Here is a 12,587-nt window from a genome sequence, read left to right on the forward strand (position 1 = left end):
TAGTACTAGAAAGCTACTAAATACGTACCTACTTTATATATTATAATACTAGCTACTATAATATAATAATTAGTTATAAGCTACTTAAAGAAGTTAACGTTTAGGTTAACTATAAGTAGCGCGCACTAATATAGCTAAACACTAATTAATTAATTAATTATAAACGCAACGCGTTTATCCCTACATAATCCTCTTAATCTACTACTAAAGCTTAAGTAGCTTACTAAGCTAATACTAATTACCGCGACGCCCTAATATTAGTAGTAGAAAAGCTAAGAGTAATATAATAAGAGAAGAGAGAATCGCAACGCTAGAAGCTTTAAGAAAACCTGCGTAAAATAGATAGATAGCTTAAGAATCTTAACCTATCTGCTAGGTTACCCTATAAGCTAAAAAAGCTACCTATTTTATAAGAAATATACTTAAAGGCTAGACTTAACGTTAATATAATTAGCGTAGCTACCTTTATAATTAACGCGCGTTAAAAAGATACTATAATTAGGCACCTTAGTATCTATAAGGTTAATTAGCTTATTACTAATAGAAAGAAAACTCTAGTCGCTAATTTAGAGAAGAAACTCTACTAACTAGTTGCTAAAAAGCTTCTATTTCTAGAATATACTAGCGTAACTATAGCCTATCTCTTAAAAAAGAATTCTAATACTCTACTACTATATAGAGAGAGTGTAGATTATAATATTAAGCTTATAGTAAAAAATATCTTAATAAATAGTTCTCTTTATAGTATATTACTAGAGTATCTATAGTTAGTATAAGATTACCTAGAGAACTACCTTTATTATAGCTTTATTATCTATAGTAATACGTTATACGCGTTACTAGTTCTATTTACTAAAAAACTAGATAGAGAATAGAGGTTCTACGTTAACTATTAAAAGCTTAACGCTATTATAAAAAAAGACGTCTATTCTATCTCTCTTATCTAGAAAACGCTTACACGCCTATTACGCGCTAAGGTCTTTACTAAGTTAGACGTAAGATAAGCTTTCTACTAAATCTAGCTTAATAAGTTAGTAGAGAACCTAACGTCTTTTTATACGTAGTATAGTAACTATAAGTATTAAGTTCTACTCTTTAGTCTCTATAATAGCTCTACTACCTTTTAGTAATATATTAATAAGGTATTATATAGCTTGCTAGATAATTTCTATATAGTATATATTAATAATATTCTTATTTATTTAGAGGATTTACTTAAGTATAAAGTCTATATCGCCTAGATACTTAATTAATTATATAAAGCTAGGTTATAGGTAGATATTAAGAAATCTAAATTTACTATTAAAAGCACTAAGTTTCTAGAATTAATTATAAGCACTAATAGAATCTAGAAGAACTCTAAGAAGGTTACTACTATCTAGAATTAGCTTGTACCTATAACTCTTAAGAGCCTTTAATTATTTCTAGGTTTCTATAATTTCTACTAAGCCTTCTTAAAGAATTACGGCTAGATTGTCCACTCTCTTACTAAGCTACTAAAATAGAGAGTATAGCATGCCTTTAGAGAAATTAAGCTTATAGTATTTTAGTAGGTTAAGAATCTTATACTATCTAATACTATACTAGCTTATTACTCTCTCTATTACTATATAAGAGTAGAAATAAACGTATTAGATAGTATAGTTACTAGAGTTCTTTTATAACTTTAAGAAGATAGTATCTAGAGACTAGTAGCTTTCTTTAGTAAGATAATAAATACTACCTAGATAAACTATAGTATTTATAACAAAGAAATACTAGTAGTTATTCTTAGTATATAGAAGTAGAGGAGCTAGCTAATTAGCTTATAAGATCTAGAACCTTTTATAGTATTAACTAACTACTAAGCCTTAGAGTACTTTACTACTAAGTAAAAACTTACTACTAGGCAGGTCTACTAGGTAAATAATATTACTAACTATAACCTTAAGCTTACCTATTAACTAGGTTTAGCTAATATAGTAGCAGACGCGTTATTATAAAAGTAAGAAGAGCTTAAGACTTAAAAGAAGAAGAAATTATACTACCTGTACAAGAGCTTTTCTAAGCAAGAAGCAAATTAGCCTCTTAGCTATTAAGCAATTATTAGGTAAGTTATTAGTTCTAGTAGTCTAGGAATTAGCTAGCAGTGCTGCGGAAATTACCGCCGCTAATACGTTTATAGAGGTACTCTCTACTAAGAATCTATATACTATAATTAATTAGATTATTATAGCTAACTAATTAGATAACTCTCTATAGCTAGCTTAAGAAAAAGCTACTATGTTAGGCTCTACCTAGAAAATAGAAGACGGCTTATTAACCTATTAGAATTAATTAATAGTTTCTACTATTAACTATCTATAAACGTATTTAATACGCGCCGTGTATACTACTTAGGTAACTACCTATCTAGAGCGCTAGAAAACTACCTAGTTACTATAAGATTAATATTACTAGCTAGGTATATAAAAAGACGTTAATACGTATATAGTAGTATATAAGGCTTACTACTAGAGCTATACTCTATAGAATAAGACGCTAGGTTTTCTAAAGCCTCTACCTATCTCTAAGAAAGTATAGTAGAACGTCTCTATAGATTTTAAAAGCTTCCTCTCTAATAAGAAAGAATTTAACTACGTGTACGTTATTATAGATTAGCTAAGTAAGTAAAGCTTCTCTCTACTTTACTATAAGAAAATTATAGCTTAACGTATAGTAGAGCTATATTACTAATATATCTAGCGTATATATAGTTCTTCTAGGTCTATTATATTAGATTATAGCCTATAGTTTACCTCTACTTTTATAGATAAGCTCTATTAGCTTATAGAAATTAAGTAGAAGCTCTCTACTACGTACTACTCGCAAGCTAATAGAAATATAGAGATTATTAATTAATATCTTAATTAGTGTCTACGTCTATTTGTTAACTACTACTAGAATAATTAGTTAGACCTTCTACTCTATATAGATTAGGTATAAGCTACGTTACTATATAAAACTATAGAACTAATAGTATATAAAATTAAGTTTAAATATTAGCTAGTATACTACTAGAATTAGAAGAAGTATATAGTAAAAGCCTCTACTCTACGTAAGTATCTCTTACGCTAGAAAGCTTAGAATTTTACTAAGAAGTAATATAACACTATAAAAAAAGCTACTAAAATTATATAAGATAATATTACAAAAGCGTAAGCTAGGTAGGCGCTCTAAGTAAATAAAAAACGCTAAGAATCTAATTTTGCTATAGGTAATCTTATCTATATTAAACCTTATAGCTTTTTAATAGATTAGTCTAGTATAAAGCTAGATTAATAGATATATAGCTCTTACCTAATTATTACTATAAAAGGTTACTTTTTCTAGCTCTAGCTACCTGCGTATATACGTATATATAACGTCTTTTATACTAATTAGTTATAAAAAGCCTTAGAGCTATTACTAGAGTAGGTAGAGCCTAAGTAGCTACCTATTAAAGTTAATAGTAATCTAGAATAGTCTATATATAAAATTCTAGATAGCTATCTTTATTAAAATTACCTTTAATACCGCGCTATATAGATTACTTATAATTCTAACTCTACCTAGTATAATACTATAGGCTTTATTAACGCTTTCTATAAGGTAAGAGACTTTTACGTAGTATACCTAGATAAGCTAGAGCCGCTATTATAATTAGATGCTTAGATTAAAGCGTATAAAAAAGAGAAGACTCTAGAGAAGATAGTAGAGAATTTAAAACCTATAAGAGTAGAAGACGTAAGAGTAACGTAAAGGCGCCGCTAAGTAATTTAGAACTCTACTAAGCTTATAGCATCGTTTAAGAAGAGAGCTAGTAAGAAAGCCGCTCTACTAACGCGAAAACAAGCCTTTTTCTTTCTAGAGAGAAGGTAGTAGCTATAAAAGCGCTTCTAGTTTAAAACTAATATAAATATACTTACTATAAGCTAAAAGAAATAGTTAAGAGTATAACGCAAGAGTTTTAGAAGAAGAAAGACCTAGAAGGCGTATTTTAGAGCTTAGAGACAAGCTTTCTCTATAAGAGAGGGTAATATAATAGTCTAGTTTAGAGATTTACCTAGAGTTATATAACCTTAGGTTACGTAATTTTATTACGTAACCTAGTCTAGCGTCTTAGCGCTTAGTACCTCTGTATATAGAGCCTTTTAGAGTATTCTTCTACTTCTTACCTTTAGATAGCTAAATTTAACCTAACCTACTCTACTTATCGCTCTTATTCTTATAGCTTGTAGAGACTATATTACTCGTAATTAACTTACCTAGCTAGGTATTCTAGAGCGCACGTATAGTAGTAGAGACTGCAGAGCTAGCTCTTATATTGCTAAGAAATTGTAGGTTATTTAATAGAGTAACTAGTTCGATAGTAAAGTATGTTAAGAGCGTTAGTAAAAGAAATCTACCTTTAAGAGTAGAGCGCGAAGGCTACTAAACGTAAGAAGGTAAAGTATACTTTATAAGTAGAGTAACAACTTAAAAGAAATCTTAAGAAGTCTAAAAAGAGTAAGAAGAAAGCCTTAAAGGCTTCTCTACAAGTTACTTAGAAAGTTAAGGTTAATTTTTAATTAATAGTTAATGTAGCTCTAATAGCGGCTAGGTTCTCGCGTACAAGAAAAATTAAGCTTCTAGAGCGCTATTTAAACTAGTTATTACTCTTAATAGAGTCTCTAAGCTTCTACAACTACTCTACTAAAAAATCTAGCGATTTTACGATATATATAAGGCTCTACAGCTTTAAAAGTTGTAGGTGGTGGCATCCGAAAATCGGGTGTCACGCGGGCCCGGGCGTTACGCGAGGCAGCTCAGTAGTGGTGTAGGGCGTTCGGTGGTGAAGTACGTTAGTGTTTAGTTCTCTCGTGAATTTCCTACTAACGGCTAGATAGTTTAGCACAGATCGTTTCCTACGCTCCCTCGCACCTAGCGCAACCGCGAAGCAGAAGGGCTCTAACGCCAAAGTGAACCCAATGATGCCGTTGGCCAAGAATTGAATCCCTCGGTTCTTACAGGTGACTCAAGGCGAGCCCCTTGACAGAAAACCGCCATCGGCCCACTCTATCTGCCATAATAGCTGAGCGACAGCCTCCGGCGGAGCGACGGCAAAGTCCAGGCACGTAGTCAGCAAAGGACAGCGGCGGGTTAGCGAATTAAGGTTTTATTTGGGCCGAGCGAGAGGTGGAGGATCCATATCAAGCAGAGAACAACGGTTATGATTGGAGAGCGCTGGCTTCCGCCGACGGAGCTGAAGTTTGGCGAGACACTGTCAGCGTCGACGGGCCAGCAGGATGGCGCAGGGTGGAGTTGAGCTCCAGATAAGACTCAGGGATGTGCTCGCGCCGGCATGACCGACCTGGAGCCAGGTCATGTGGACCCAACCTGGACAGCATATATTGGGACAGGGTTGGACACGTCCGGTATATGGAAGCTGATTGAAGGTGATGAATTCATGCAGACGCAATCGACGGATAGCTATAGGATCGGATGATCTATTCTGAGTAGAAAGCAACGGTTGTGATTAGAGGCGTCGGCCTTTCACAAAAGGGTGGAGCTAAGCTACGGTGAGACAGTGCTGGCCTCAACGGGTCAGTAGTGCGGCGCAGAATTTCATGCGAACATGGCTCAGCGTTGGCGGTTGTGGCATCGGCGACAAATGCAACAACAGGATTGGACAGCTTTGCTCTCTAGTAGTTGATTGAGTGGGCGACTTCATGCGAGCGTGCCCGACGGAGCTACGGTACCCGACCGGATTGCTTAATAACGGCATTATTCAGACCCAGCAACGCCGTAGGATTCATACGAAATGGAGGACAACTAGGTGTTATTAGACGGTTCTGACCCTCACAAGTCAAGAGGATGGCGCTAAATCATGGTTTCAGTGGAGCACAAGCAGATTAGGCGGCCTTTACCGATTGACCGAACGAACCAAAGTCACGCAGGGACGGTATGGTGAGTGAAGGAGCCCGAATTGGAATGTGCGAGCCTCACATTCGCCTCACATTCGCCTTATCGAATAATTAATGTCGGACACGAAGTTGACGAGGTATGAACTCAGATTGGATAACGCTGCTTCCCCGGTGCTGTCACGCGAAGACTTGAACTGCTAAGGCAATCAGGATTGGAGGGAACACCGTTTCTCGCACGTAAAGGGATTCTTAATGTGGCAGTCAGAAGAACCCTAGGCAAGAGCATAGCGCGTGAAACTGCTTTGGGAATCCAAATGGATCCAGTGCTCTGAGGAAATACAGCCATAACTGCTTGAGGAACCAGGGAATCGGATGATAGAATTTCCGTGGGCGTCAAAGTCAAGGTTGCCGGAGTTGGAATAGGATTAAGTTTTGGAGAGTCTAATACTAGTGGCTGGTCCGTCATTTGGGAATTTGCAAGTCCAATTATATGGCATTCAAGAGCATGGCCAGAACAACCCCCTGTGACACGGTCGCTGTTCGCGGGTTGCCGACTAGTGTTAACTATCGAGGCCACGGCGTATTATGCGCACTGGGTCGGTGGCCATTGCATTGGTACCTATGGTACCCACCTGCAGAGCGAGCCCTTTCGTGCGATTTCTTGCGTGGAATTGAACAATCACGGCCCGCGCTGTGTCTTGAAGATAGGGTGATGATAGCGATGATCCCTGCGCGTAGCGGCTTGGGTACCCAACGGCTTAGACAGCCGCGTAACAGCCAAGAACAAAATTCCGTAGCATGTCTTGGCATCCAGTCACGATCTGGCCAATCGTAGGCCACCCTTTCAATCCCGAGTTCGATGGCCTCCTGTCTTGGCCTCTTGTGGCCAGAGGCTCAATGAACTTACATTGTTCTTCTAGACGATCAGCTATTTACTCACTCCTTTACGTCTATCTGCGGGAGTTACAAGTCGAATAAAAGTACGCCGTTTCCTCACCCAACACTGTGGGCTAAAACCGGAGGCGCTATAACCGGTATTTAAAGCCCTTGGGTTTCCAACCACCTTTCCAATTACTTCAACTAGTCCAAAACCTACCTTCTCTCGGCCACCGTGTAAGGCATCGCGCAATCTTACTGGTTGGTATAAATGCCAATCAAGCGTCCACATAAGAAATCCCGCTACGGCCGCAATCAGTGTCGCATACGACGTGTAAAATGCGACGAAAAGCTCCCTTGCTGCTCAGTATGTGTTCGGTGACAGGAAGTGTGTTATCATTCCCGTGGTCCAGTCATGCCACCAGGCCAGAATATCATAGAACCAACTCCGGCCGGCACAGCTACTAGTGGGAGGCCGAAACGATCCCACGGAGCAAGCAAACCAACTCATGACGAAGTTACGCAGAGGACAAGAAGGCTCTTGGAATTGAAAGTCATGCACCATTGGTGTTCGAGTACGTGCAACAGCTTCACAAAACAGGTCGGCGATGCTCTGCGAGACTATATCATCCAAGAAGCCTTGCGATACGAATATCTTATGGAAGCCGTTCTTGCGCTGACATCGCTACAAATCGCGAGTCGGACTGATGACATCAAAATTGCTAACGAGTACCTGAGTGCAGCACTGCACTATCAGCACCAAGCTGTAAGCGGCCTGCGGAGTTCTCTCGATGCTCTTTCTCGGGAAAATTGTGATGCTGCCTTCATCTCCTCGATGCTCATTATGGTATGCGCCATTGCGTCGCCTTTACTTCAGAGCAAATGCAAGCAGCAAAATCAATCCACTGCGGAGGCGATGCTGAGACTGGTCGACTTTCTGAAGGGCATCAAATCTATTCTCGACGTGAGTCGGGAATGGCTCAGCGAAGGCCCACTCAGCTGCATCCTCGACGCTGAGATCAGGCTTTCCACACCGTCGCTTTGCTTTCCTCGAGAAGAGATGCGTCACTTGATCAGTGCGCAGAGCAGCGGTCAAATGCGCCCCGTCTTTGACCACGCCATCGACACGCTGGAGCAAGCCGCTCTCAGGGGAAGATTGGTAGTTTCCTGGATAGCCGCGGTCAAGCCTACATTTCTGGAGGCCTTGAAGAACGGTAATAGCCTTGCACTAGCTATCTTCATGCAGTGGGGTGTACTTCTGGACCGATCCGACGGCATGTGGTGGGCTGAGTTTTCCGGACGGCGTTTAGTAGACGAGATCGCGGGTGCACTTGACCCAAGGGGGGATGAATGGATGAGCATTACGAAATGGTGCCGAGAAAACGTTGGTTTGCATCAATGAGCAAGTGCTTATTACGGAGCATCTTATCTCTCTATTCTAAGCATCGCTTTCCTAATATAAAACGCAGGATTTTAAGTTCGTTCACAATCGCAACAGCCCTGGAGCCGACACTGGAAAGGATGACGTATCTAGCGCGAATATGCAACCCTTGCTTAAAGGCCCATTTGGCAGCGGAGTAACTATTGAGGGCATGTCTACCATTATATCCCTCTAAGATAGTGGTTGCTTTAGCTCGCTGGAATATTTATTGCTAAATCTTGAGCTAGTTCATCTACATTTCTAAAGCCATGACCGACCCCACCATCGAACAGAAAACATCTAACAAAGAGTATGTGCGAGGGACACTAACTAAATCAAAACGACAGAAATGAAAACAGCAAGGGAATATGACGGCTACAGAGTACTTCAGACTGTCCCACAACGACTAAGCCGATCCTCAACTGCTACCATGTCGAGCAACGAGCGCGTTAGGCTCGTCAGTCATTGTCTCAGTGCCTTCTAGCCTGGTGTTTGGGCTCCAGAAGGTCCTGGTTCCCCATCTCGAAGTCTTCTTGACCCTCCTGCGCAACTACATGTACAGTGATAATGTCACGCACATACCATTTGCAGCAAATGGCTAGCACGATGGCCATAAGTAATGCGTCGAACACATAGATAGGCCATTCGATCGCCAGGAGATATCCGTCTTCTAAATCTTGTCAGCGCTGGAACTTGGTTCGTCGGGGTTGAGATGTCGCATACCACCCATAGCGTATTCGATAACACGGAAAACGTTCCGGATGGTAATCAGAACGCTAACCACATACAACTGATGGAGATATCCCTCCCAGTTGAAGTCGGCCGCGACCAACTTCCCGCCAGAGACCCGTGCAGCCCTAATATGGAAGACGATTCCCACAACAATAAAGAATCCGAATATAGCAATCTGAAGAAACAATCCAACGAGGATGACGGCCTTGCCCAGATTAGAACTCTTCTTTGAGTCTGAACCAGCCAAGATAGCTGCACCGACCGCCTGGATGAGGAAGCAGAGTACGTCGCCACCCACAAAGATCTTCGTGAGCCGGGTTGGACGGATGATAGAGCTTGCGAGCTGGCCCGTTGCTCTAATTATACGGCTCAGGAACATATATACGGAGGCGGCGAACAGAATAGGTGCGAGGAGGATGAGCAACGCTTGTAGGATGTATGGCAGTTTGCTGTCTGGCTTGGAATTACCGTATGCGCGACATCCGTAGCCGATTAATTCAACTGGAGAGTGTCAGAGTGGTCCGAGAAGGAAGCCGTGAGTACTTTACATATGGCACCAATGGCGAAGGGGATACAGAACCATGTTCGCGTCCTGAAAAGCCTGAAGGCGTGATATGCGAACAAAGCCCCAAATATCACCAGGCTGACTACGGCCGCTCCCTTCGAAGGAGTATAGTCGTAGTATTCTTCTTTTCCAGCCATATTGATGGGTGTGGGAAGCGGGTGCACCGGAATTAGTGGTCAGAATGATTGTCTTGGAGATATTTAGGTGATGTATCTGCTTGAACTGTGTATGGTATTGTCTGTCAGGGTGTCGGCCATTTTATGTGTTGAAACTGTATCAAACATGTCAATACTATTCTCGCAAGCGCCAACAAAACAGTGAGAAGTGTCTAAGCCACGCTTAAACGAACGAGATCAGTCGTAAGCACTGATACTCAGAACCCACTTCAGCTATGTAGTGTCTGGGCGAGAAAGGAGAGCATCAACCTTGGAACGTGTCAAGTAAGTTTGTGCCTACGCTCTTTACAATCGTCGCGAGGGACATCGGTGTGCCTAAAGAAGGTATCTAGGGTGGTTTGGGCGCCGAAATAGGTTTAGCGCATTGCCAACAAATCCATAGTCTGCTTGAAATGATGTCTCGGGTCTTGGCGTATACCGGTACCACAAAGATGGCTCGTGCACCTAAACGAGAACGAGAACGAGAACGAAGAGGGAAACGAGAACGAGAACGAAGAGGGAAACGAGCACGTAAGCGGGAACGGGAACGGGAACGAACCCCATTGTCTTGGTGCGTTGGACTCGCATACTCCAGGATAGAGCATAAGGCCTCAAGATTGAACATTGTCAGCCTCTTAGATATTTCTTGTGTAATATAATTAAGTTCAGTCAAGCTGATAGTCAATTAGCGAGTTTCGCACGATTGAAACATTTGAGTCTATATTGTTCAAGACTACAACTGTCAATGCTGCATTGTAGTAGAGGCCGTGGCCATGTTATTTGCTTTAATCCAATTTGGCTTCTGCCGGATCTGTCTAGAAATCGTCGACTCGCAATATATGTGCAACAGCGCTATGTACCCAGTCGTCACCATGTCAGCTGTAGAAGCAAGGATGGAGAAACCATGAGACCAGTGACGGCCCAGCTCTTAGTTCGGGATCTGTGCTATCGCTTACTCAGAGAGAAGGGATATGCCAGCTCAACGACTGAATGCACGCACACCGATCAATTTAAACTCATGGTTCGTAGCTTCGAGTTTGCTTGGCTGTTATACTATAAAGGTCTCGCTGGACGATTTCCTCTCGACAGATACCATAGGTATCAAAACTCCTTTGTCTACTCAGGAATTGACGGCTAATTCTTCGATTTACCTTCCGGACACAATGAAGCCTTCCGCGTTCGTATTTTCGCTCAGCGCTTGTGTGGCAGCATATCCTCACTATGCGACACTCTCCTATTCTTCACGCTCCTCGTTGCAATCGAACGTCTCTTGCAACGGAACCCTGTTTCCTCAGCATTTCATGTGGGAGCCCCTCCGGCAAGGTGATCGTGAGTGTCTCCAGTCGTAAGTGTTAGATATACGCTAAGCGTGTCCCAGTTCGTGCCCCATGTCCTGTGATGAACACACTGGCAAATCACGGCTTCGTTCCTCGAAATGGACGCAACATCACCCGTGAATCATTCGTGAGAGCATGCGGCGAAGCACTGAATATCTTGCCCGCCTTCGCTGACAATATTTTCACTACCGGCGTGCCTTCGAACCCTACACCCAACGCCACGGTAAGTACGAGCATAGCTCGCTACTCAACGAGAGATACTGACATCGTACCCGTTATAGTTTTTTGACCTGGATATGCTCCATCGCACCCACGGCTTCATCGAGCACGACGGTAGCCTATCGCGCAAGGACATCTTTTTTGATCCCTCCAACCGCTTTGACCCCGAGACTTTCGACAATCTCGTGAGCTATTTCGGCGACTCTGAGACAATCAACATCTCTTCCCTTGCCAATGCTCGTGCCAGGCATGCTTACGACATGAGCCTCATCAATCCCGAGTTCGAGATCACCCAGAAATCCATTCCAGTCATCGTTGGTGAAAACGCCATGTTGCTCAGCATTTTCAGCAGCCCTTCTGAACACCCCAACTTGGACAATCCTATCGCCAGACGCGATTGGTTCGAATTCTTTTTCCGTAAGTGCTTGCGGTCTAATCGGCAGCCATCCAGCCGCTTCTCGCGATGAACAATAGCACTGATATTGATTTGGCAGGCAACGAGCAGTTTCCAGTTGTGTTGGGATGGAGGCCCCCTTCAGTTGCTATTGGGCAATATGTGGGCACCGTTGTGGAGGAGATTATTGCCCAAAGCCCTTCGGATGTGCCTTTGACATTTAGCCCCAATGTGGTGTAGTACCCTGATGTGCAATGAGGCTGGGGTATCAGATTGGAAAGGTGAGGCTGATGGTCATGTGACATGCGGCTAGTAATGTGGCTGTGCGCGACCGATATCGCGTCGGGATATCGATCGATAAGGGCATGCATCTATGTATCATACACCACACTTACTTATATACTAATTTATTACTTTCTAGCTTAATTACGAGTTAAGCTTCTTATCTACTTATTACTTAATACTAAGTCTAAATAGAATTTATTATACATATTAGGCGAAACCTTATAGAATAACGTACTTTACCGAAAGCCCTACACTACCAAACGCCCTACGATTTCTTGGCAAGGAAAATCAACGAAAATTAACAGGTTTTTCTTAAATAACTAAGCGAAACCTTAATATTTTTCTATAAAAGTTTAAATATAGATAGAACTATACTATATACACCTACTATAGAAATTATACTAAGATATATTACGTAATTAAAAAGCTATACGTATTTAACTAACTTTTAAGAAAAATCTAGTTTACTTCTAGTAAGTACTATTATATCTCTATAATAATCTATAAAACTTATAGTATATAGTACCTATAAGTTAATAAAGGTTTCTAGAAAACTTCTATAGCGCTAGCTCTTCTAGATATAGCGTAATAAGAGATATGTGACGGTCTGGTTTGGGATTTACCTCAGGTCACATGACCTCGGGTCACGTGATCTTACCACGTGACCTAGCCTAGCGCCTTGGCGCTCGGCACCTCTGTAT

General features: G+C 41.3%; 3 protein-coding genes across 3 annotated transcripts; 2 read left to right on the forward strand and 1 right to left on the reverse strand.

The window, feature by feature from the left end:
* Nucleotides 1-7,194: 7,194 nt before the first annotated feature.
* BU26DRAFT_512450 (uncharacterized protein) lies at nucleotides 7,195-8,181 on the forward strand (the record flags this gene model as incomplete). The annotated part of the gene is made up of 1 exon (XM_033827379.1): nucleotides 7,195-8,181. The coding sequence occupies one exon, from the start codon at nucleotides 7,195-7,197 to the stop codon at nucleotides 8,179-8,181; it is 987 nt and encodes a 328-aa protein (XP_033675180.1).
* Nucleotides 8,182-8,669: 488 nt separating this feature from the next.
* BU26DRAFT_611837 (RTA1-domain-containing protein) lies at nucleotides 8,670-9,633 on the reverse strand (the record flags this gene model as incomplete). Its single annotated transcript, XM_033836096.1, has 3 exons — nucleotides 8,670-8,869; nucleotides 8,923-9,432; nucleotides 9,480-9,633. 3 exons carry the CDS (start codon nucleotides 9,631-9,633, stop codon nucleotides 8,670-8,672), a joined length of 864 nt encoding a protein of 287 aa, XP_033675181.1.
* Nucleotides 9,634-10,934: 1,301 nt separating this feature from the next.
* BU26DRAFT_411356 (Cloroperoxidase) lies at nucleotides 10,935-11,829 on the forward strand (the record flags this gene model as incomplete). Its single annotated transcript, XM_033822946.1, has 4 exons — nucleotides 10,935-10,980; nucleotides 11,030-11,211; nucleotides 11,270-11,624; nucleotides 11,702-11,829. Coding segments are annotated over 4 exons (711 nt in total), but the record flags the coding sequence as incomplete, so codon positions are not given.
* Between the last annotated feature and the right edge of the window lie 758 nt (nucleotides 11,830-12,587).

Source organism: Trematosphaeria pertusa (assembly GCF_010094035.1).
Source record: "Trematosphaeria pertusa strain CBS 122368 unplaced genomic scaffold BU26scaffold_51, whole genome shotgun sequence".
NCBI lineage: Eukaryota > Fungi > Ascomycota > Dothideomycetes > Pleosporales > Trematosphaeriaceae > Trematosphaeria > Trematosphaeria pertusa.